The 23,994-nt window shown below is 40.8% G+C and overlaps 1 protein-coding gene across 1 annotated transcript in view; it reads right to left on the reverse strand.

The window, feature by feature from the left end:
• Positions 1-23,994, reverse strand: part of LOC105822431 (insulin-like growth factor 2 mRNA-binding protein 3) — a 93,168-nt gene that overhangs the window by 15,580 nt on the left and 53,594 nt on the right. The window contains exons 4-8 of the mRNA XM_012659413.1: positions 17,608-17,889; positions 13,833-13,967; positions 12,043-12,165; positions 9,538-9,673; positions 7,841-7,966 (exon numbers count right to left, since the gene is read on the reverse strand). Coding sequence (XP_012514867.1) covers positions 7,841-7,966; positions 9,538-9,673; positions 12,043-12,165; positions 13,833-13,861 — 414 coding nt within the window. The 5' untranslated portion in view covers positions 13,862-13,967; positions 17,608-17,889. The remainder of the gene's footprint in view (positions 1-7,840; positions 7,967-9,537; positions 9,674-12,042; positions 12,166-13,832; positions 13,968-17,607; positions 17,890-23,994) is intronic.

The following is a 23,994-nucleotide window of genomic DNA, read 5'->3' on the forward strand; positions in this document are numbered from 1 at the left end:
GTTTGATGTTGCAGTGAGCTATGATGATGCTATGGCATTCCAGCTTAGGGAACAGAGCAAGATCCTGTCTCAAAAAAAACAAAAACCCACCAAAACAAAAAACATCCTGTCTACTAGACAATCCTTAAACTGGCTATCTGGTACAATTCATTCTTATATAGGATTCAGCATAATAAGCCATGTTTTCAGGATTCAGACACCCCAGATAAGCAGATAATTTTTACTTGCAAAACTAAGCAGCCAGAACAAGGTTATGATAAGCTTCTTTGACCTGTGAATTTAAGTCCCCGAGATCTAGCTTGAAAAAAGCCCGTGAGCATTACCCTTTCTTCTTGCACATTCCTTGCATTTAAGTAAATGTTCAGTTGCATTGTCCTGAACCCTTCTTCCTAAACCCTTTCTCAATACATTCTTTGGGGGTGAAGGACATTCACAGGACACAAGCTACTTCCCAGTGGATTTCTGCCAGATGCCTATCGGCAGAACTTCCTTTGGACTTCTTGGCAGACTCTATGCTATGGCTTGAAATAACAAGAACAAAGCTGCTGAACTGAAAGTTTGCATAACTGCTAAAGTCTGCCAATGAGTAATTCCTAATCATCTCTTGTGAAGAGATACAAGTAGGAGCAAACAGTAAGGTTAAGTGTATTTACTTTGTGGGGAACAAAATCTAAGGCGTCACAAAGGCATGGAGACGTGCGTGCCAGCCAGCAAGATCAGCCTCCAGGAACCTGGAAGCATGCCAGTGTCTCCCGTTGGTTTGTAAGAGAGATACTCCTGGGTTTTTTATTTTGTTTTATTTTTAAATGGATTTTGGTCTGGAACTGAAATTAAGTTTACGCAACTCCATGACCTGAAGAGAACACTGAAGTCTTATCAAAAAAAAAGAAAGAAAGAAAGAAAAAAGCCAAGAAAGTTTATCCCCATAACTAAGTAACCAGGGTTTCTTAGAGATAATAAATGTACGCAGTGAGTTATCTACTTGGAAGTTGTTTACTGGCAAAAGAGCTATACCCAAAATGAGAAATCTTAAGGACTAAGCTTCCATGAAACAATCATCTGATCCAAAAATCCCTTTCAGCTCATAAAATATTTTCTTAAAGAGTATCTTAAACTAGCTAAGAGCTAAAAAAGGGTTCATCTCTCTTGCCTCTTGTATAAGCAGAAAGTGAACAATTTTAAGGTTCTATTATCATTCTGGAGACTTCTGGGAAGACTCCGAAGAGGCTTTCAAAAACAGGCCTTGGGCTTGCTTCTGCACCCCTCCCACAAGCTGCAGAGACATCCAGCTGAGACGATGCGCACCATGCCAATTCCAGTGTTCGCTCTGCTTCACTGGCTGCCAATTCCCTCTTCCCTACTGTCGGAGCGCTTCTGAAAGGAGCATTTCCTGTCATGTCTAAACTAGAAGTTTGCCAGTTAAGTACTGCACGAGCCAGCTGCTAGGCAGGAACTAGAGAGTTTTTGTCTGTTGGAAGAACCAACTCTTTGGCTCTATGTAAGAAAAGAATACTGCAGGGCAAAGAATACTCACAGGCAAAGTTCTGGAATGGAACAGAGGTAAGGAATATATCCAAAGATAAGATGGGTCCTTCTTTCATGTTACGAAGCAAGAATGAGAAAAAATGAGAAAAAAAAAAAGAATTACTTTAAGACAGGGTCTTGCTCTGTCGCCTGGACTAGAGTACAGTGGCATGATCAAAGCCCACAATGACCTCAAACTCCTGGGCTCAAGCGATCCTCTTTCCTCAGCTCCCCAAGTAGCTGGGACTACAGGTGTTCACCAACACACGTGGCTAATTTTTCTACTTTGGTAAAGATGGGGTCTTGCTTTTGCTTAAGCTAGTCTCAAACTCCTAGCCTGAAGCAACCCTCCCACCTCAGCTTCCCAAAGTGCTAGGATTACAGGCATGAGCCACTGCACCCAGCCAAGAAATGAAATAATTCTAACAGAAGAGGAAGCAGTAACAGAGTTATAGTTTCTTTGAAACATTTAGTCATTAAAACCTATTTCTTGGGGCAGGCAATATACATTTAAAATAAAAGCTCAGATTCACTGTTTACCTACAGGATATCAAGGATAAACATACTCTCATTAAGTAATGACTTCTCTGTGATAGCATCTAAGGAACAGCAAGTTTTTCATCAGCAAGCAGAGATACCAGCATGCAGTGGAGGAATATCTTAAAAGTGCTGAGAGCACACACTTGTCAACCTTTAATTGTCTGACCCAGTTTTTTAAAAAAATGACATCACAGACCCTCAGAAATGTACACTATATTCTTCAGCAAGAAAAGTGAAGCCAAAAAGAATGCAAGAAGCAATAACAAGCAAAGAATTTGATAAAGCTTTGGTAAATTTAACTTGCCTTTAAAAACAATAGTTTATTTGTATTTCAAAAAGTAGTGACTACTAGGCACACATAAAAATATTGGTGATTTGAGTTTAGAAGAAGAACAGTCTCAAAACAGTGAAGGTAAAGCTATTCCAACTAAGTACGCACACACACACCCTGAAGTTACATACTAAAATGAAATTTGTTAAAGAACTGTTCCCTTAAACATGAAGCCAGAAAATTACCACTACAGCCATTTCAAAGTAGAACTTACTCTAATTGGTATCCATAGACACAATACAATTCTCTGAATAATGGTGCTTCCCTTTTATTTGGGTGAAAATAACCTATAGGAATGAGAATTTGGAATATGGAATTTCCTCCTCCACAATTTCCTTAGATTCTCCTCTGCTTTTTCAGAGAATTTAAAAGCGTGGCTCCTCCCTTCCAGGCTCTGGGAGGTCCCTTTAACAGGTAATAGTGATAAATCCAGTGGGACAAACAGCTGTCCTGAATATATATTTTCCTTTAGTAATAGACCCTGTGTTATGGGCACATTGCTATCCCCCATTTTCCAGCTTCTCTTGCAGCTAGACATGGTCAGGTGTTAAGTTCTGGCCAATAGAATGCCAGTGTTTAAGTGTTTAAAGCTATCCTCAGGCAGTGTCCTTAAATGATGATGCTGCCAAATTTGATTTTTTTATCTTTTTTTTTTGAGATGAGTCTCATAATGTTGCCCAGCTGAACTTGAACTCTTGGGCTCAAGTGATCCTCCCAACCCCTGCCTCCAGAGTAGCTGGGACCACAGGTATGTGCCACCGCACCTGGCAATCTTTTATCCTTCTTGCTGCCTGAAATCTGACCCAATGGCTGGAACTTGAGTATTGGGCCAGGGGATGGCTTGCAAAGCAGATAGGAGCACTGGCCCTAGATGTTATGGTAGAACCACTACCAGCCCTGGATTGTTTACCCTTGAACTCTGCTCATGAAAAAGGAAAACTCATTTAAGCCAATTTTTTTTCTTGTAACATACAACCAAACCTAATCCTGACACATACAGCACGCAAAAATGATTTGGAAGAGTGAAAATAAATACATGGCAGCATCCCACAGAGGTTTTTGGCCTAATATTTGCCTGAGCTGGAATGACAGGTGATCCAGAGATAAAGGAGTAAGTTTATTCATTCTTTAAAATCAAGCAAAGAACAGGCAGAAAGAGGGACATACATAAGTAGCGTGTGTTTGTGCTTGCTCCCATGCACTGGTGTTGATAGAATACACTTTCCAACATTTAAGTGGCCCCTCCACAGACTAGTAAACATTACTTATAGAACAGTTCTTAGCTGGGCATGGTGGTGCATTCCTGTAATCCCAACTGTAGCCCCAGGCAGAAGGATTATTTGAGCCCATGAGTTGGAGGTTAGCCTGGGCCACACAAGGGGGTAAAAAGAACAGTTCTTGGAAATGAATGAGTAGCAAAAAGCTCCTGATAACCTTTATAAAACCATACGTTTCTGAGCTTCTACCTGCTCCCACTGAGATTTTTGATTTATCTGAGTGGGGCACAGGTTCAGCAGATGACAAACAGAGCAGCTGTTGTTAGCCCTGGATGCACACAGGAGTCATCTGGGGAGCTTTCAAAAATGATGCCTGTGCCTCACACCCTCACCCCTGGAGATTCTTATTCAAATGGCCTGAGGTAATTCTAATGTAACTATGGAGAAACATTTTCCCTACTTAAGGTGGCGAGTAATTAATGCTGTACTTTACAGAAGATCATCAACCAATGAATGTAAAATAAGAAATAAAAATAGTGATGTACGATTTGGGCAAATGTTAGCAATAGATATTAAGCCCACTGGGTGAAGAACTGTTGGGGAAAAGATACACATTCTGAAAGTACTACTGATTTCTTATTAATCACAAATGGGAAAGGCATCTTTACAATGGAGCCGTCTGACAAACATTACCTTAACGGTAGGATCAAACTTAACATGGCCAATGAGATAAGCTGACATCATCTGCTTCCTGCTGCAACACACTGAGAAAGTATTCCTGTCCCCACCCCCGCAAATCGTCTATAATTTTTACAAAAAAACTAAAAAATATACATATACTAAACATCCAATAAAGGATTACATACTTATGTATTTGTACAAGTAAAAGGCAATTTTGAGCACGTATTTTTAACCCACAAAAATAAAGATTTCTTCCATTTTGGAAGATAGATTACAAAATATGTCTTCTTTCCACTCTTAAGTTCTGTGGATAATTCTTGGCATGTTCTTTGAGTTAACAGTAGGTTTAAACCTACAGAAAAATCACAAGAACACACTTGTCTTTAATAATCACATGCAGTAACATTCAACCGTCCAGCCAAATAGATGACAGAATTGCTTTTCTTCATAGCATTTAATGTTTAGAATGATACCTCCTCCAACAATTAGGTAAACACACAGGTGTAAATTTGTGGATTCCATTATATCATGACCACTAGCGTAGAGTAAAATGTCCATTGGAATTCTGCAAAGAACACGATTGCTAAGATTATCCACATTTTAGCCCTTTAAGAACAAACATTTCGGCCGGGCGCAGTGGCTCACGCCTGTAATCCTAGCACTTTGGGAGGATGAGGCGGGTAGATCATTTGAGTTCAGGAGTTCGAGACCAGCCTGAGCAAGAGCGAGACCCCGTCTCTACCAAAAATAGAAAGAAATTAATTGGACAGCTAAAAAAATACATAGAAAAAAATTAGCTGGGCATGGTGGCGCGTGCCTGTAGTCCCAGCTACCCGGGAGGCTGAGGCAGGAGGATCGCTTGAGCCCAGGAGTTTGAGGTTGCTGTGAGCTAGGATGACGCCACGGCACTCACTCTAGACCAGGCAACAGAGTGAGACTCTGTCTCAAAAAAAAAAAAAAAAGAACAAACATTTCCTTTGCCTGTCCTTGAAACCACCATACTGCCAGGTGTTCTCAGCTGTTGCCCTGTTACAGTGTTTCTGTATAGGAGAAGCAAAGATCACTATTCTAGTGAGATTTTGGCTCACTTTTATTAGATAGAGTTAATTCAACATCACTGACCACCTCCTCCCATTCATAAAACAAAATTCCTATTTGTTTAAGTTACTCAGACATTTAAGATTATCAAAGTGCTTCAGAAATACAAGTTCTCAGTATGACTGCACTTCTCTTCAAAACATTCTTAATTTTTCTTACAATACAGGAACCCAATACACAGAACCATAGCATTAAATCAGAAAATTGACTAAATCCAGAGAATATTCACAGTCTTTTATTTTTATATTTAAAAAGAACAGTTACCTAGCAATTCACTTGAGGAATTTTTTCTACTGAAGTATTCATGTTAAAAGACAGATGTCCAAGAACATTCTGTTATGCTACCACTTGTAATATGAGAAGCTTTGTTGACTGGCATGTGTCACTAGCAGGGAGAGAAGCAAAGAGTTAAAAGGACACTTCAGTTTATAAACTGGGAATGTGAGGAAAGTGGTTAAGCAACCTGCCCAAAGAGAAAGTTAGTTTAGGGCAGTGAGCAGAAATGTATGTTAAATGCAAACTTCTCTAGCACAGAGTTACTTTACACTGTCAGTTCGTTATAGCTTTTAATAAGAGTCATTTTACACAGGCCGGGCGCAGTGGCTCATGCCTGTAATCCTAGCACTCCGGGACGCCGAGGCGGGCGGATTGTTTGAGCTCAGCAGTTCGAAACCAGCCTGAGCAAAAGCAAGACCCCGTCTCTACTAAAAATAGAAAGAAATTAGCTGGACAACTAAAAATAACTAAGAAAAAAATTAGCTGGGCATGGTGGCGCGTGCCTGTAGTCCCAGCTACTCGGGAGGCTGAGGCAGGAGGATCGCTTGAGCCCAGGAGTTTGAGGTTGCTGTGAGCTAGGATGACGCCACGGCACTCTAGCCCAGGCAACACAGTGAGACTCTGTCTCAAAAAAAAAAAAAAAAAAAGTCATTTTACACAGAAGTGTCAGGGATGTATCTGTTGTAAACTCAATCCTATGACAAATGCATATAAAAACTAATGGGCATATTAGGTGTCCATATACCTCTCAAATTCCTATTTTAGGATCACTCTTCTCTCCTTTAAAACTTTTCATATTACCGAATGCTGTAGAAATGAGAAATGTTTGACCTGACAGTCTTTAGAGACAACTCACCTAGTTCTGGTTTTTTTTCATTGTGCAGGTGAGAAAACAAACCCAGAGCAAAGAGCCTGCCCTTCAGTGACACAAACTTATGGCAAAGCTGGGCTAGAGCTGGGCTAGACCTGGGCTTCAGGACTTGTTCCACCAGACCCCTTCAGCCCCAAAGTGCAAACCCAGCAGCTACTTCAGATGATGCTTAATGATTCTACTCACATTTCATATTCCGTTGAAATTTTGATGGCTATTCTTTTGTTGTATGGTTTTCGGGCCTAAACATGCTAGAAATGGCAGGTGAATTGCAGGGGAAGACGCAGATGCTGCTGACAGTGAAGGCAGAAACGCACACTCCAAGAGGGCTAATGCTTAGAACACCCATCAGAATGGTGGGCTCACAGACAGGAAAGGAAATTCTCATTTTTAAAGGAATAATCTGAGCAATCTGTGTTCTCTGCAGAATCTCAACATCATTCTACTCTACCTATTTATTCTAGGTAGTGATACAATGGAATTCAACCTATTTCACCTGGGTGTTTCCCTAAATTGGTACAGGACGTACCACTCGAAATATTAAATAAGAGAGCTAGCAAGGAGAGATGTAGAAATAAACTCATGAAGGAAGACCCTAGAATGTTGTTAATTTCACATGATTGTCTACCTCCAATTATCACTGATATGCAACTGAATTATGAACTACTTTCAAAATAATTTATTGCATCAGGTGTCTGCTGTGTTGCAATTATTTTCATACTATCTCTGGTATCCTATTTCTCATCTCAGGGAAAATGCACTTCTTAAAAATCAAATATTTCTTAAATAATCTACCTCTACAAAACAAAAGCTGCTTAATGTGTACACAGACCCTCCCCCAGAATTATAACCAAAACTATCTTAGTTCACTGGTTAAAAGTATAAAACACTCAAAATGGAAAACATGTACAGTCTTTCTGGATCTTTCAAAGCCACTAACTTCCAGGTGACAAACATAAAGGAAGAATTTTAAAAATTGTTTCCTTCAATATTTAAAAATAACTAACTTCCTTCACCCTTTCCCAAAGTCCCAAACTTTCCTCTTGGTGTTTAAGAACACATGTTGACAACTCCGCCGTCCAAAACCTTAAAAATAATCACATCTATTCTACAAAGGGGCAAATAAGAAACTGTTATTGATAAGACCTGGAGAGCGTGTATTGGCTCTACACTGATGACTGGTTGACATTAAGGTTTTTCCCAATTAGCACTGAATGTCACACTGCTCAGGAGCAGTCCCGTCTGACTGTGACTGCAAACGGCTCAACCACAAAGAAAGCCAAGACCAGTTAGTTACCTTACCTCAAACTGAGGGTAGGGAGGAGTCATGGCCGAGGGGGGCCCTGAGGTTGGAGGTGGCATCCCTGAAGTGGGTGGGAACAGACCCAAAGCATTCAGATTTAATCCAGGAATTAGATGTGCTTGAAGCTGCAATGGTAAAAAGGTCCCTTTATTTGACAATTAAAAGAATCAAGAGAACGTGAACATTTATAAGTGACAATATTCAGATTGTGATCTCTTGTCTAAAAGAAAGCGATCGTCTTATGACTCAAACTTAAAGCAGATGTCCCATGTGGCTACACTTGATCATATGGCTTACGTCTGTTTACATCTCTTGGTATTTTAAAATCTGTGTGCTGGTTTGCACCCTCCTTGATCTACAGCTGTATTAAGCTGTCTCACAGACAGCCTTCCTTTCCCTTACGACCAGCTTGCAGAGCTTAGACAAAAATGTACTCTGTATACTGTGGGCCACATGGTAAATACAGACTGAACACCTACCTTGTATTAGTTGTAGAGGTAAACTAATAAGATATGTTCATTGAAAAGCAAACCAAGGTATACACAACCAGCTATTAAAAGATCGTTATTCCTTGGGTAAAATTTGGCACTCATGGGGTTAAGAAGCCTAAAACAAAGTCCAGTCCTTTGGAAATCTGGTCCCATCCCCATGTAACCACTGCAAATAAACATATCTTTAGAACGGATATAGGAGCCAGAAAGGGGATTTTAATTTAGTTTAATTTTATAAGGGTTGAGGAGGTAACGTAGAGAGTAGAATTGAGACTTGAGTGCACCTGAGAATCTTTTTAAAAGGCCTGTGAGGTTGGATTTAATCCCAATTGATTCCAAAACATTTGGACAAGCAGTTAGAATATGAAGGCAGGCAGTCATCTGGGGTGACATGATTAGCATTCTAGGTTCTTTACACAAAGGTAACATTTTCACATTTCCCTCCTCTCAGAGCTGTAGTGTTTTAGATGACTGGTTCAATTTGAGAATTTTATTTTAAATCATTTAGTTCAAAATTTAAGATGGAATTTTGAAATATTCCATTCTCTGCACCATTCCATCCATTAAGGAATGTCAGCAATTTGCTTTAATATTTAATAGCCTTAGATACACCACACAGATTGTTTTGTCATTTGAAATTCTTGTATCTCCCAAGGTTCACTGGAGTTATCAAGTAAATTTTAAACTTGTAATCTTAACATTAACTTTTATATGCATTATATCTATTGTAATCCTAATAAGCATGCAAGGTAAGTAGTAGCCCCATTTGACAGATGAGGAAACTGAGGCTCAGAGAGAATAAGCAAATTGTCTAAGAGAATAGAGCTGCAGCTCATAAATGGTTGAGCAGGGATTCAAACCTAGTTCACGTACCTCTAGAGCCCACACTCCTTCTACACTCAACTCCTCAAATTAACATGGGAAGGGAGCTACTGTATTAACCTTTTGTAGGTAGATATTAGCCTTATCTCACAGAGAAGGAAGCTTAGGCTCAAAGACTAAATAATGCGCTAAAATCACAGAGATAGCCAAGCCTAGTGTCAAATCTACTATATTCCCTACCATCCCAGGGTACTTGCTATGGTACTAAAAATCAACGAGAACTACTTCCAATGACACCACCACTAAAGAAATCAATATTAATGCGATAAACACCTTTTAACTATTCATCAAAATAAAGACATATCTGTCCTATTAAAACTAACATTCATAGAAGCAATATCATTTTCATAAGACTCCCTGATTTTCTTCATTATCTCTTCCTCAGCTTTGGCGCACGTTTCAACATTGCCTTTCACTGTGATGGTGCGTTCCGGATTATACAGCGTCAATTCCTGCAATCTGCAGAATGAAAAAGAATGAGGAAAAAGAATGAAAATTAGAGGAGGAAGACAGTTAATAACAATTCAGCCACACACGGCAATTAAAAACAAATTTTGAAGCCTGGCAGTATGCAAAAGTGGGTGGTCAAACATGATGGGAAATGAGGCCCAAAAGACACAAATCCAAGAATTGTTGAGCTGCAGGAGAGAAGAAATACCTCCCCCCTCTCACCTAGTTGGTAAAAACTGCTAATTGTATATAGTTCGATTAAAGCCATGTTTTAAACATAGCTTACTTCTTGACCACTTAAAGTTGAACCACTTTCACAATTTAACAGTGAATTGAAAAGCAACCGTTGGAAGGTTTTAGTGGAAACCAAGAACCAGAAGTACATAACCTTTAATAAGTATATTCTTAGTCTGTCCTGACCAATTCTAGGCATAACTGGCATTCTCAGGCAATTGCATTTTCTGCGTCACCAAACAGGAGGAAAGGCGTGGAAATGTTCCAAAATCACAATACAGAATTCATGTGTCTAAACTTAATTTTTACCAGCATCTTTACAATTTAGATTAATGCAGGCTGGATTTAGTCACTCCATCTTGACTAAATTTAAAAAATGGTCCGTTAATGACCATTTAGACAACAAAAGAGTTAGGTGGCAGCGGCAATATTTAGGAACTCCTTGTTTGATTCATGTCTGGTGAGGCTTCAAAATCTACCACAGATTATATCTGAGAACATGTGAACCTAAGCTGGTCAACAGCCTTGAGAGGAAAAGCAACGGGAGATTATTTGCCATGGAAAAGTATGTATGTGGAAAGGATACGGAATAGTGGTGCAGCTCTCCCTCATATTCCTGGAGTTAAATTCTACTTTCACTACCAGTAAAATGCTGTAGGCTAACCTTGAGCCAGATGAATGGAATATTATTCCTTAACTTTTCCTAAAAACTTGCTAAAAATGAAAACATTTATATAATGAAGACTTAAGAGTACTTAAAGGAGTATATAATTCTAATCTCCAGTCTCCACCCAGGCTTGCCAAGCATTTTGTATTACCATTTTTAGAACAGCTGCTTCTAGAATAGCTTTTAAGAGTTTTTCTTTTAAAACTCTCCCCTTTCTGAGCATAAGATTCAAGAAAAGGTAGTATCGTAAGTATCACCTAGGATATTTACCACTTTGTAGTTTTCTTTCTTTACGACCAAACAGGAATTTCATACTTCTGCACCACCTTCTTTGAAAACTCCTCGCTATACAAACACTCTGCCTCAGTCTTTCCCTACCAGTCTTACGAAGTTCACCAGTCTCTTCCCACCTTTTTGGGTACTGTGATAGAAACCAAGGACAGTCAGCCCCAGAAAAAGAAACACCTTTCCATATATCTGCAGAGCACCATGGACTCTAGAAGGGATAGCCTGCCTCCAAGATGACACCCACACCCAGAGAATAGGGCTGACTTGTGTAAACAATATTAGAAAAAATAATAGAGTGTAACTTGTGAGGCTATGTCATAAAAGACACTGCAGCTTCCACAGTGCTCTTTCCTGGATCCTTCACTCTGACAGAAGGCAGCCGCCATATGCTGAGGACACTCGAGCAGCTCAGTGGAGAGGTTCATGTGCTGAGGCCTCCTGCCTATAGCCAGCAGTGACCTGTCAGCAGCACTATGAGACCCTGTGCACCAGAACCACCCAGCTAAGCTGACTCACAGAAACTCGCGAGCAATCCTATCATCTCAGGATGTCAAATGTTGGTATAATTTGTTACACAGCAATGGATCATAAACTGGGTTATATATTCCAGCTTTGGGAATAAATGTCAGAAAATATGGTCAAAATTTCAGCTAGAAAATATAAATGCAAAGCATTTAGTTCTTCCTATTTAGTGAGAGTATATAATGTTCTAAGTGTGGATAGGAAACAAAGGAGGCAGCAGGCTGAGTCTCAGAAACAGAGTACAAGTATGACAGTATAGATTAGCTGAAACAGCTGAAAAGTGGGAGATGCTAAGCTTAACACAAAACATACAGCTTAAAAAGTGTTTGAGCCTGGGTACAGTGGCTCGCACCTATAATCCCAGCACTTGGGAAGGCTGAGGCAGGAGGATTACTTAAGGGCAGCAGTTCGAGACCAGCCTGGGCAACATAGTAAGACCCCAGCTCTACAAAAAACTAAAAAAAATTAGTCAGGCACAGTGGTACACATCTTTAGTCCCAGCTACTAGGGAGGCTAAGGCAGGAGGACGCTTGAGCCCAGGAGTCTGAGGTTACAGTGAGCTATGATGATGCCACTGCACTCTAGCTCTGTCTCTTAAAAAAGAAATAAAAATAAAAAAACAACAATGTTTGAAAATTTTCTAGTCCAAAAGCAAGGCAGCACTTACGGAGATATGGTGATTTTAGTGTCTGTGTCTTGTTCAATTTTTTTAAGGTTTCTTCCTTCTTTACCAATAAGACGCCCTACAAAATTATTATGAGCTAAAATCTTCAAGGGAATCTCTTCTGTGCTGTAAATAGAAAAATGATCATATAATTAGAGTAAGTATACCTACTCTTGGGTAAAAAGACAATATTCATTCATTAAACATTTACATCCTACCTACTATCTGGGAAGCATTGTGTTAGGTACCACTTGAAACTTGCTGACGAAGGGGAGGGGTGGGGGGAAAAATCAAAACAAAATAAAAACTTGCTGACAGGCTGGGCATGGTGGCTCACACCTGTAATCCTAGCACTCTGGGAGGCCATGGTGGGAGGATCCCTTGAGCTCCAGAGCTCGAGACCAGCCTGAGCAAGAGCCAGATCCTGTCTCTAATAAAAACAGAAAAAATTAGCCAGGCAACTAAAAATATGAAAAAAATTAGCTGGGCACGGTGACGTTCACCTGTAGTCCCAGCTACTTGGGAGGCTGAGGCAGGAGCTTTGCTTGAGCCCAGGAGCTGGAGGTTGCAGTGAGCTACGATGATGCCACTGCACTCCAGCCTGGGCAACAGAGGGAGGCTCTGTCTCAAAACAGCAATAACAATGACAACAAAACTTGCTAACAATTGGCCTACATTCTAGTAATGCATGAATAGAATAGGTGAAAAAATATTAGCAAGTATTTGGATAGAAGTTAATTTTTTCAATAGTTTCTCCTTTATTCACTTCAGGGAATATCTATCATGCAATGATGGATTCTCTTATTCAAACCCTTATTCCTAAACCTCTGATACCAGAACACAATGTAAAATTGCAAAACAGTACAATCCTAGTAGGAAATTTTAAAATACGTACCTAGAGATACACACATAATTTATAGAAGGAGACAGACGAAACTCAACAGTGGTTACACTTTGGGGGAAGGGGTAAGACTCAAAAGGGGACTTTCACTTTTCATTACGTACCTTTCTGAATTTCTAAGTCATATGCACATCACTGTTTAAAAATGTCATAGGAGTTTATCAAATAGTGAGTTTTTCCTTTATTTTTCTCTATACTAAAAATAATTACATTCCCATAATATAGCATCCATATATAACACTTTATCACTAAAACATATTTAAGTGTCTCCATAAATGACATATTGGTAATGAGGTCCCCAGGCTAACTCCAGCACCTTACTCTGAATTTCACTTTTAGTGTAGGGCTGTTCTGTGCAGTGAAAGTGGCACAGAACCCAATCTCCCCTCAAAGTTCCCGTGGAACTATTTAGAGTTCAAGCCTGCACCACACAGATAAACCTCCAGTTTACCTTAGTACAGAATTAGGGACGTCCCCACCTCCACACTCCTGATGCTCCAGGTTGGAGCTGGGCAGAGGACAAGAACTCAGAGCTCCAACCGGTTCTGAGTAAAGGATGAGTGAGGATTTGGGGCCTCTGTCCTGGGTGAATCCCAGGACACTTCTTGGTTCTAGGCGGGCTTCCTATGTTCCCCAATTGCCACCTCTACAGCTGAACTTTTCTTCCCCGTTATCCCTACTCACCCAATATCCAAGCATGCACGAAAATAAAAATATTTAAGTATTTAAAAGGCTTATTCTTCACAACTGAATCAGTCGTGCCAACTACTATAGCCCACCAGGATAGCATTTCCCTTTGTTTGTGGGCAATTCCCAAGAACTGTGTCATAGAAATCCACAATAAAACAGCACGAATATCAACCTCATTCACGGGATAATCCTCTTTACTCACAATTTTATATCTTGAGCTTCCTTATGCATAATCTCCAGGATAGACTTACAAGCCGCAGAGGTACCTTCGGGGGTAGACAAGATAGTAATTGATTTCTCAGCAGCCCCTGCATTCTCCTTACGATGGACATCGATCCTGACAGTGGGCGCAAGCAAAGAGGAAAGCAAGAGCTGTGAGCATGTTTCACAACGGTCTGTATCACCCACTGTGACGTCGCAGGTCTTCTGGGCAAAGAGCAGATGACTCACTTCCCTCAAGAGCATAAACTCTTGATAAACTGTCAATACTGATGCCTTAGAGACAAGTTTTAATTCCAGGAATACTCCCCTTGCTCTTTCCTCAGTCCAGCTAAGCAGGAACATCTTTTCATCCTGCCCAAGCTATTTGTACTTACATCTTCTTTTAGATGCCACAGAAAAAAACGTCTCATGTCAAACAGCCTGGATTGAGACAAAAAGATCTCTTCTTGCTCTACAACAAATAGGAACTGGAGCACATGCCAAGAAAGATGGAGTTGGGATCCCACAAGCCAGGTCGAACTCTTTATTCTGCACAGTACATCCACTATTCTATTCATTGTATGAGCAGATTTCACGCATCTGCTTTCCCTTTGCAAAGTTCTTCCTACGTTTTGCTTCCTTGATAGAAGAAAGTCTGCAACAAATAGTAATAGGAGTGGGACCCACAGAAATGGCAATTCTACTACAAAGAAAAGCAACTGGCTGATAAACTCAAAATGATGTTTAATCTCACTGGTACTTATATACATGCCAATTAAAACAAGATGTCATTTTCTTCCAGACCTGCAAACATTTTAAAATAGACAAGATTAAGTATTGGCAAGATATCAGGTAACAGGGCACACCCACACTTTGGGTGGGAGTATAGAGCAAACTGGCAGGACCTATGAAAGGCAAAATGCTTATCACCTTTTGACTCAAGAACTCTACTTCTTGTAACATCTACAGATACTACTTCATATATGGGCCAAGAGTGGTGTTTCTCACTCTAGGCACTGTTAACACTTCAGGCTAGATTCATTCTTTGTTGTGGATGGGCTCTCCTGTGTGTTGTAGGATGTTTAGCAACATCCCTGACCTCTATACCCACTAGATGCCAGTAGCACACCTCCCACCCAGATATAACAGCAAAAATGTCCCTTATATTGCCAATTGCATGCTGGGGAGCGAGGAGGAAGAATTGCTCCTGGCTGAGAACCACTGGTGTAGGAATGTTCACTGGGACACTATTTACAAAAGATGGAAAGAAAATTAGGATTACCTTTAAATGTCCATCAGGAAGAGATGGTTAAATAAGAATATAGCCATATCATATAGCTGTTTTTTAACAATATAAAATTACAGGTACCAACACAGTAAAAAGTCCTGATCTTAAGTGAAAAAATACAATACATACCATGATATGATTTTTTAAAGTTACACATTGGTAAATGCAACAAAAGTCCTATAAAGATACATCCCCAACTTAACAATGGCTACCTCAGAGGGTGAGATAATTTTTAACTTGCATATTTTGAATCAAATACAACACAAGTTTGCTGTTGTTTAGAAAGGACAAGAAAAAAATCAAATACCCAAAAATGTGTGTTTTAGGGAAAATTAAGTACTTGTTGAAAAAAAAGTACGTGTTGAGCCCTTTTGGTCACTCAAACACACAAAGATAAAGAGCTACATAACTTGTGGCCATAAGAACAACCACTTCATCATGTCAATAACATCATGGTTTCGTTTTCATTTTCTTGAATGTTTCGTTCAAATTGAAGATTCACCTCAGACATAAAACTTACAACTAAACATAAGGGCAATGTAGAAATGAAACAAACAAGGGATACCTAGAAATAATTTAAAAATAGCATCTTAGATATTATAACAGTCCCAATCTTGAGGACCATCCTCCCAGCCACAGTTTCTATCCCCGATCACTGTCAGTGATGCTTGTCTTCTGGTAACATGTTAATATTCCTCCCTCCAGTTTATTTCCACCCTTTCACTGTGTTGAAGACTTCTAAAATCTAGTACCCTGAGAAAAGAGAATGTGGCTTTGGAGATTAGGGTGGCCCTCTGAGACCATTCCAGAAACAGAGATTCTGATAACGACTAATTTCAACAGCAAGAGTTAATTAAATCCACCGGCAGAGCTCTGCAAACGAATCATCGGATATAACAAAAATCACTTCCCTTCTTCTCCATCCCCCATCTTCCTGCCTTAAGTAAAACAAACAGTTCAATTTAAGTCACAGCTCTTTCATCTGACAAGGAAACAAGTAACTCGAAAAGTAACTCTAATCTGCCTCGCACGACAAGGAAAGGAAGCCATGTAATAAGTTTCTGCAACTGATGGTGGATCAAGGGAGGCAAGAAGCCCTTAAATTTTAAGATTAAAGCCAGGCAAACTGATCTGGCTCTGGTTCAGTTGTCTTCCTCACCCCCTACACGATGAGGTCAGGGCCATTAAAGTTACACACAGGTAACCAGCACCAAACATCTCCTGATTCAAAGCAGGAGAAGGCAGGATTAGACGCCACTGCAGGGGGAGTGGGCATGCAACCACCACTAAACACAGCTCTTTTTGGCTCTGCATGGAAAATGGGTCGGCTACTTCAATATGGGCATGGTGCTTACGATGAATATGCATATCCTCCTAGGCCTGTTGGAACAAACACATATGAAGGTATATACACAGCACTGCAGTTCTAACGCTGAGAGACAGACTATGCTTAATTCCTTAGATCACATAAAATGAAATCATTCTCCTTTCTAAATTTAAAAGGCAAAACAACTCAGTCATTTCTGTAGCAGGCCCAAGGGTTGTGGAATGACATTGTTTGTACACAACCACTTCTCCATGGTACACTCACAGGTTCTCAGGAGACATGGCCGTAGCAGGCCCATAGATGTGCCTTGCTCCAATCTACAGGGCTAGGGATGGGGTGAGAGCTCATCACCAAACTCCTTTGGGTCAAGATATCCACATATTGCACAACAGTATGGTTTAGAAAGCAAAACAACTAACATAGACTGCACCGGAGCTTCTGCACTGAGAAAGTATCTTAGATACACATAAAAGGCTTCAAACGTAATTCACACATCATCCTTTCAGTCATTTGACAAATACAAGAGGCTTCTCTGTATCAGGCAAAGGACTTAGCACTGGGGCTCTGTTTGGTAGACAGTGGTAAATAAAACCAAACAGCCCCTGCTTTCTACTCCTGGAAATTTAGCTCCATCATTTGGACAGGAATCTTCCAACCCCTTAAAACCTTCCAATTAAAACTATCAAACAATAGTCTAAAGAAAAGGCCATTCTAACTACATGGCTTAATCACCATAAGATGGGCGATTCTTTACTCACATAAAAACTGAAAAACCATCTCTGTGTTGAGGCCACAGATGAAATGGCTTGGACCCAGAAAATCACTTCTACAAGCAGGCAAGGCAGGTAGGGGGTGGAGGGTGGGGCAGAGAAGCTGCCCTTTTGTCTGCCAGGGCCTCCCTAACCAGAAGCAGATTAGGTATCATTTGTTTTCCATTCATGTGTGAAAATTTCAGGTTCCCTTTGAGATTAAGGTTTAGCCCCTGATTTATACAAAAATGAACACTGAGTTATCAAATCACCAGGTTTTTGCACATTCCCAAGTACTGTACAAGGAGGGTGCATAACCATGTTCAAAAGGGCACCAAGTACCAGAACAACATACTCTGACCCTGAGATTCCAAGGAGGACACTGATGCCCACCACACCCAGCAATACTCACTTGGACTGGGTCTGTTTGGTGATGTTCCGAATGGTGGCACCTTCTTTTCCTATGATGGCTCCAACGAACTGGGTGGGGACCAGGAGGCGCAGAGGCAAGTCACATGGTTTCTGCTTGGACACTGACCCTGGAGACCCCTGCCTTGACGAGCCTCTCTGCCCAAGCCCACGGCGACCTCGAGGCTGCTGCAAGGGGTTCTGCTGGGCAGCCGTTTCATCGGGGATATAGGCTACTTTCAAGGTGAAGTTCTCTAACTGGAATCCATTCAGTTTGTCTAAAGCTCTGAAAGTTGACAGGGGACAGGGGATAGGAAGAGAAATGGAGTGATATAACAAACCTTTTAGCAAAGCAACACCCATCTCTTTCATTCAGGATTATTGGCTCTAAAACTTCTGAAGAAAGCCACTGCACAAGTCGCAAACCCAGAACACACAGAATCCTCCCTCAGTCCCCACATCACCACCAGCTCCCACATTTTTCCTTTGATGTACACAATCTGCACATTGTCCAACTCTTGATTAAGTGTAGCCCATGAGGTTAGTGTTAGTAGCAGCTAGGAATACCCAACCAGCAAGAGACAAGAGAACGGGCAGTTCTCGTCCTGGCTAGTGCTTCCACATCAGAATGGAAGACGCATTAGAAAGACGTACCTCTCTATATACTGCACCCTCTAAAATGATACAGGTGTTTAAAACATTTCAACAATCGATGGACAAATATCTCTAAGCCATTCACAAGAGACTGGTAGAATTTAATACTCAGGATGGTCAATCACTCAAAATCTCAGTACCTATTATGAGCCAGTCCCCGAGAAACAGAGGTCCCTGAAATTGTAGATTTTACGATCATATTTGGGGCAATGAGGCAGGGGTGAATCCAAAAAAGAAAACGAAGTTACTTTTTAATCTAACCATCCATCAATCACACAATTGTGGTCATGACAGACATTGCTCTGTGGTTTGCTCTTTTTCCAAATACAAAAGGTCTTGGGATATTTTGATGTGATTTCTGTGTCAGAGGGCATTCTTTCCATAAGCCTCACAGGATGACAACAAGCACATGCCACATTTACTATACAATGCGCCGACGACAGAACCTTAAGTTAACATATTGCTCTTTACTTTCCTCTTGTCCCCCCCTTTTTCTTAAGGGAATGTGGATTAAGGGCCCTGAAATATTTTGATTATTTCTAAAGGAATACAACAGTTGAGAAATTTACTATTTGCATATTATAGAAAGTTGGAGTCGCAGATGTTTCAACCAACTAGAGATTCCTTCAAAGCAACTTTAAACCTTTTTTAAGTCAGGGGTGTATAGATCATTGAAAGTTCTATCGGGGAAAAAAAATTAAGGAAACCTGAACCCGACAAAGAAATCAACTCTAACTAGGAATAAAAGGCAGTATAGTGAACTATCATATCCTTTCCCATTATAAACAGCATTGCCAGCTTCGGAAGAGAATTAGTAAATTTTGATGATGAAATTAAGCCAGTAATGTTGCAAAAAACTACATAACTTCTTTCTTGAATGCGACAAACATCCTCCTCCATGAGTATAAACAGAGGTAAGCACATAAGTTACCAGATGCTTCTAAATATTCTGGACTATCTAAAGTCACATGTCACAACATGGCACAAACTATAACTTCTAAATTTCATTGTGCTGCTTTAAAAAGATTTTTCTTTAAGGGGAAAAGAAAAGATTCTCTCACTCAGGAGGTCCATGGCACTGTGCTCCAGTATCCAGTGTGAGTCCGAGCCCCAAAGGCTCCAAATTCAGGCTGCTCCAGGCAGAGACAGACGCCCCTATTGGGCAGATCCAGCTGTCTAACCACCAACGAAGCAGAGTTCCTAACCCCTCAAACCACAGTGCTCCAAACTCAGTCACAGGTGAAAAAGTACAAAAGTATAATAACTGCAGAACAATGACATTCTCATGACTAAAGATCCTAAGTTTCTGAATTTTAAATAAACCACTGAAACCTTTCTATGCACAAAGTTTGATATTCAGCTATATCATAGGGTGGGTGATCTGCTGAGTTCATGGGGAAAAATTTGAGTATTTTCACCAAACCTATAGTATATGTAAGGCATGAGATGAACAACTGTCATCACAATTATTCTAAACATATGCATTCAATTCAACAGAACAAAGATGTTTATCCTACATTGTATATTGCTCAGGATGCTGTTTTTCATCATTACTTGACTCTTTGCTCTTGAGGCTATTTTAAAAGTCATGTAGAAAGGCCGGGCGCGGTGGCTCACACCTATAATCCTAGCACTGTGGGAGGCCGAGGCGGGTGGATTGTTTGAGCTCAGGAGTTCGAGACCAGCCTGAGCAAGAGCGAGACCCTGTCTATACTAAAAATACAGAAAGAAATTATCTGGACAACTAAAAATATATAGAAAAAATTAGCCGGGCATGGTGGTGCATGCCTGTAGTCCCAGCTACTCAGGAGGCTCAGGCAGTAGGATCGCTTGAGACCAGGAGTTTGAGGTTGCTGTGAGCTAGGCTAACGCCATGGCACTCACTCTAGCCAGGGCAACAGAGCGAGACTCTGTCTCAAAAAAAAAAGAAAAAAAGTCACGTAGAAGATGCTGAGTAATTTTGTTAGTTGGTAGCACTTAACTGTATTGATGAAAAGCTTTGTTGGGATGGATCACAGTTTAGAGCTGAAAGGGGTTTTTTTTTTTTTTTTTGGAGACAGAGTCTTGCTCTGTCACCCAGGCGAGAGTGCCGTGGCATTAGCCTAGCTCACTACAACCTCAGACTCGTAGGCTCAAGCGATCCTCCTGCCTCAGCCTCCTAAGTAGCTGGGAATATGTGTGTGCACCACAACACCCAGCTAATTTTTTAAATTTTTAGCAAGGATGGGGTCTCGCTCTTGCTCAGGCTGGTCTCGAACCCTGAGCTTCAGCCATCCTCCCACCTGGGCCTCCCAGAGTGACAGAATTACAGGCATGAGCCCAGCTCTGAAAGGGTCTTGATAGAGGTAATGTTTCAACTTGAGAATGAGTGGGAAGGAATGAAAGAAGAAATGAGACCCAGAGAAGTTAAACTTACCAAGAGTCCACACATACAGATCTGAATAGTGAAAAAGAATATGGACTAGAGACCAGAATTCTAGTCCAACTGGAACATTAAGCAGCCATGTTACCTCGGAAAGGTCATTTTCCTGTTTGGCATTAGCTGCCTCACCTGTAAAACTAAAAGATTAGACGTGATTCCTTTCAGCTCTGAAATTCTATGTCTAAAATCTCCCTTTTCTTATTCTCAGATGCCACTGCTGTATATTACACATAGGTCCTAACAAAATGAGGTTTAACCATTACTGAAAAATCATAAATTCTCTCCTTGTACCAAGAATAAGAAGTTCATAGATACAATTCAGCAATAATTATCGAAAGCCTTGTAACAGCACTGCAGGCATCTGCATCTTAAGGCAACAATTACAGCTAAAGCCCAAATATGTATTTGCCTACAAAGGGCTTCATGACTGAATTTGTTCTAAAAGGGGGGTGGGAAGGAAACACCTCGATGGCGTACAATAGAGCTGCAGTTCCCAACCCATGGGCCTCAGACCAGTACCGTGGTCTATTAGGGACTGGGCCCCACAAACACTGTCTTCCATGAAACTTAGAAAGGGGATGGAGGGAGGGGGTGCACACACAGCAGGAGATGAGTGGCTTGTGTTAGCAAGCTAAATTTGTATTTACAGCTGCTCCCCATCACTCACATCACTGCCTGAGCTCCACCTCCTACTCCCATCTATCCCTCCACACCCGCCCCATTCCGTGAATCTGGTCCCTGGTGCCAAAATGCTGTGGGACCACTGCTAGAGGATTGGATATATAAACTGTAGTGAAGATGAGATGCTGTATATAGATAACAGCACAAACATATTTAATGAAAAAACAATCCACAAGACTCCGCAGAATGATTTTAGTAATTTCGAAAGTTATGATGCATGGGACAAAGTCTATGAAAGTCTGGCGAATTTAACAGCGATAAGCTATTTCTGAATAGCAAAATGGCAAGAAATTTTTGTTTCGCTGCTTTATTTCTTTTTCCATGGTAAATCTTCTATTTACATAATTTTAAAAGTTTAAGTGAGAATTTCCTTCCCTTCAGCTATTGGCCATGTTTCTTCAAACACTTCTAATGGTAACTACGTTTACCTGGTAACTACGTAGTAGTTATCCACACTGCAATAAAGGAGCTGCAACGATAGCTTCTAAGTATGAATAGACATTCATGTTCCCTAACAAAATAAACATCAGTACAACCCCAAACAAGAGACAGTATAAGAACAAAATGCCTAAACATTGTAAGGGGTTATTTCTTGTCACACATGACAAATCCTCCAGCGTAAAGTCTGTCCTGGACTGTTTTATCTCAGCAAGCCTGGAAGATGTAAGTGAGCCTCTGTTGCTCCAAGGAATGAAAGGTGCATTTGCTAGCACTGCTATTTTTAATGAAAAAAACTAATGAAATAAGATTTAAACCTTTATTTTTTATTAATTTCATTATTTTAATAAGTTGCGAGTTCAAGACTTAAGCCTAAAACAATCATATGTATTACCTCTGCGTGCTATTAACCTTTGATTTATCTTAGCCACAAGGTGGCAGGAATTTCCATGTTAAATTCTGTCTTACAGACATAGTCATATTTGAGGAATCCTCTTAAAAGTGTCATTCATAGAGTTTTAAGTAATAGAGGCTGCTACAAACATTTTAAAACTAGTTCCCTAGCTCCTCAGCAAATAACAGGGTATTAGCAGCAATAAAACATATTAGAAAATGAATAGCTAACTTTTAAGCTCTATTTTAATACGTGTTTTGGAGGCAATAACTTAGTTCCTCTCAATAGCCTCATGAGCTAAAGACTCTAATCATTCCCATATTAGAGATGGGGATGAACCATCACAGATTAGCTTGACCAAAGTCACAGCTAGAAAAGTGGTGACACACAGAGTCCATTCCCTGCACACTGACTCCAGAATTCAACTCCAAACCTCCAAGCTCTACTCACACCTTCACATGCACATCCCAGTCACATAGCTTTCCAAGTGGCAGGTGCTCAGAAGAGAAAATTGAGACTATCCATGCAGTCCTCATGACCTAAAGATTGAGCTTTGGGTTGCCTAACAAGGAAGGTATGGAGAAATGACACCAGGGTGGTTTAGGAAGCAGGCTGTCAGGCCAGAGCCCACAGAGCAGGCTTTCAGGGTTCTCTGGAACAAGTGCTGGAAGACACTTCAAGCTGCTTAGAAGCAGCCCAGAACCAGCAGGTTAAACACAAGTTACTATTTATTGAGTGCCTATGTGCCAGGCCTGTTGATAAGACTGTTTTCTATAAATATTTTGAGAACATACATGTGCATGAATACATTTCTTTTATTTTTTGCAGAGATGGGGGCTCGCTGTGTTGCCCAGGCTGGACTTAAACTCCTGGGCTCAAGTGATCCTCCTGCCTCAGCCTCCCGAGTAGCTGGGACTACAGGCACGCGCCACCATGCCCATACATTTCTTTTATTTTTTGCAGAGATGGGGGCTCGCTGTGTTGCCCAGGCTGGTCTCAAACTCCTGGGCTCAAGCGATCCTCCTGCCTCAGCCTCCCGAGTAGCTGGGACTACAGGCACGCGCCACCATGCCCGGCTAATTTTTTCTATATATTTTTAGTTGTCCAATTAATTTCTTTCTATTTTTAGTAGAGATGGGGTCTCGCTCTTGCTCAGGCTGGTCTCGAACTCCTGAGCTCAAACAATCCGCCCGCCTCGGCCTCCCAGAGAGCTAGGATTACAGGCGTGAGCCACTGCACCCGGCCCCAAATTGTTTCTTTTTAATCCTCATTTTGTAGTCGAGAAAACTGAAGCTCAGAGCCCACACTTTCCTCAATACACCCAATGCCTCTCAAAATTCTCCTCACAGAATGAGCAGCACTCCATATCCCTTTTTTTTAAAATAGCTTATTATGGCTGGGCATGGTAGCTCATGCCTGTAATCCCAGCACTGTGGGAGGTCAAGATGGGAGGATCACTTGAGGCCAGGAGTTCAAGACCAGCCTGGGCAGCAACCAGCATAGAGAGACCCCGTCTCTCCTAATAATAGAAAAATTAGCCAGGCTTGGTGGTGTCTGTAGTCCCAGCTACTCGGGAGGCTGAAGCAAGAGGATTGCTTGAGCCCAGGAGTTTGAGGTTGCAGTTAGCTGATGACAGCACTGCACTCTAAAAGGGGCAACAGAGCAAGACTCTGTCTTAGGGAAGAAAAAAAAAAAAATAGTGTATTAGGAAACTCTAATAGACAACAATTTTCGTAACATTGTATAATAGAGTTTTCCATTTTTTTTTTTTAGATCTATTAACTTTCTCTAAATACCCAATT

The sequence above is a fragment of the Propithecus coquereli genome, unplaced genomic scaffold (assembly GCF_000956105.1).
Source record: "Propithecus coquereli isolate 6110/MARCELLA unplaced genomic scaffold, Pcoq_1.0 Scaffold61, whole genome shotgun sequence".
NCBI lineage: Eukaryota > Metazoa > Chordata > Mammalia > Primates > Indriidae > Propithecus > Propithecus coquereli.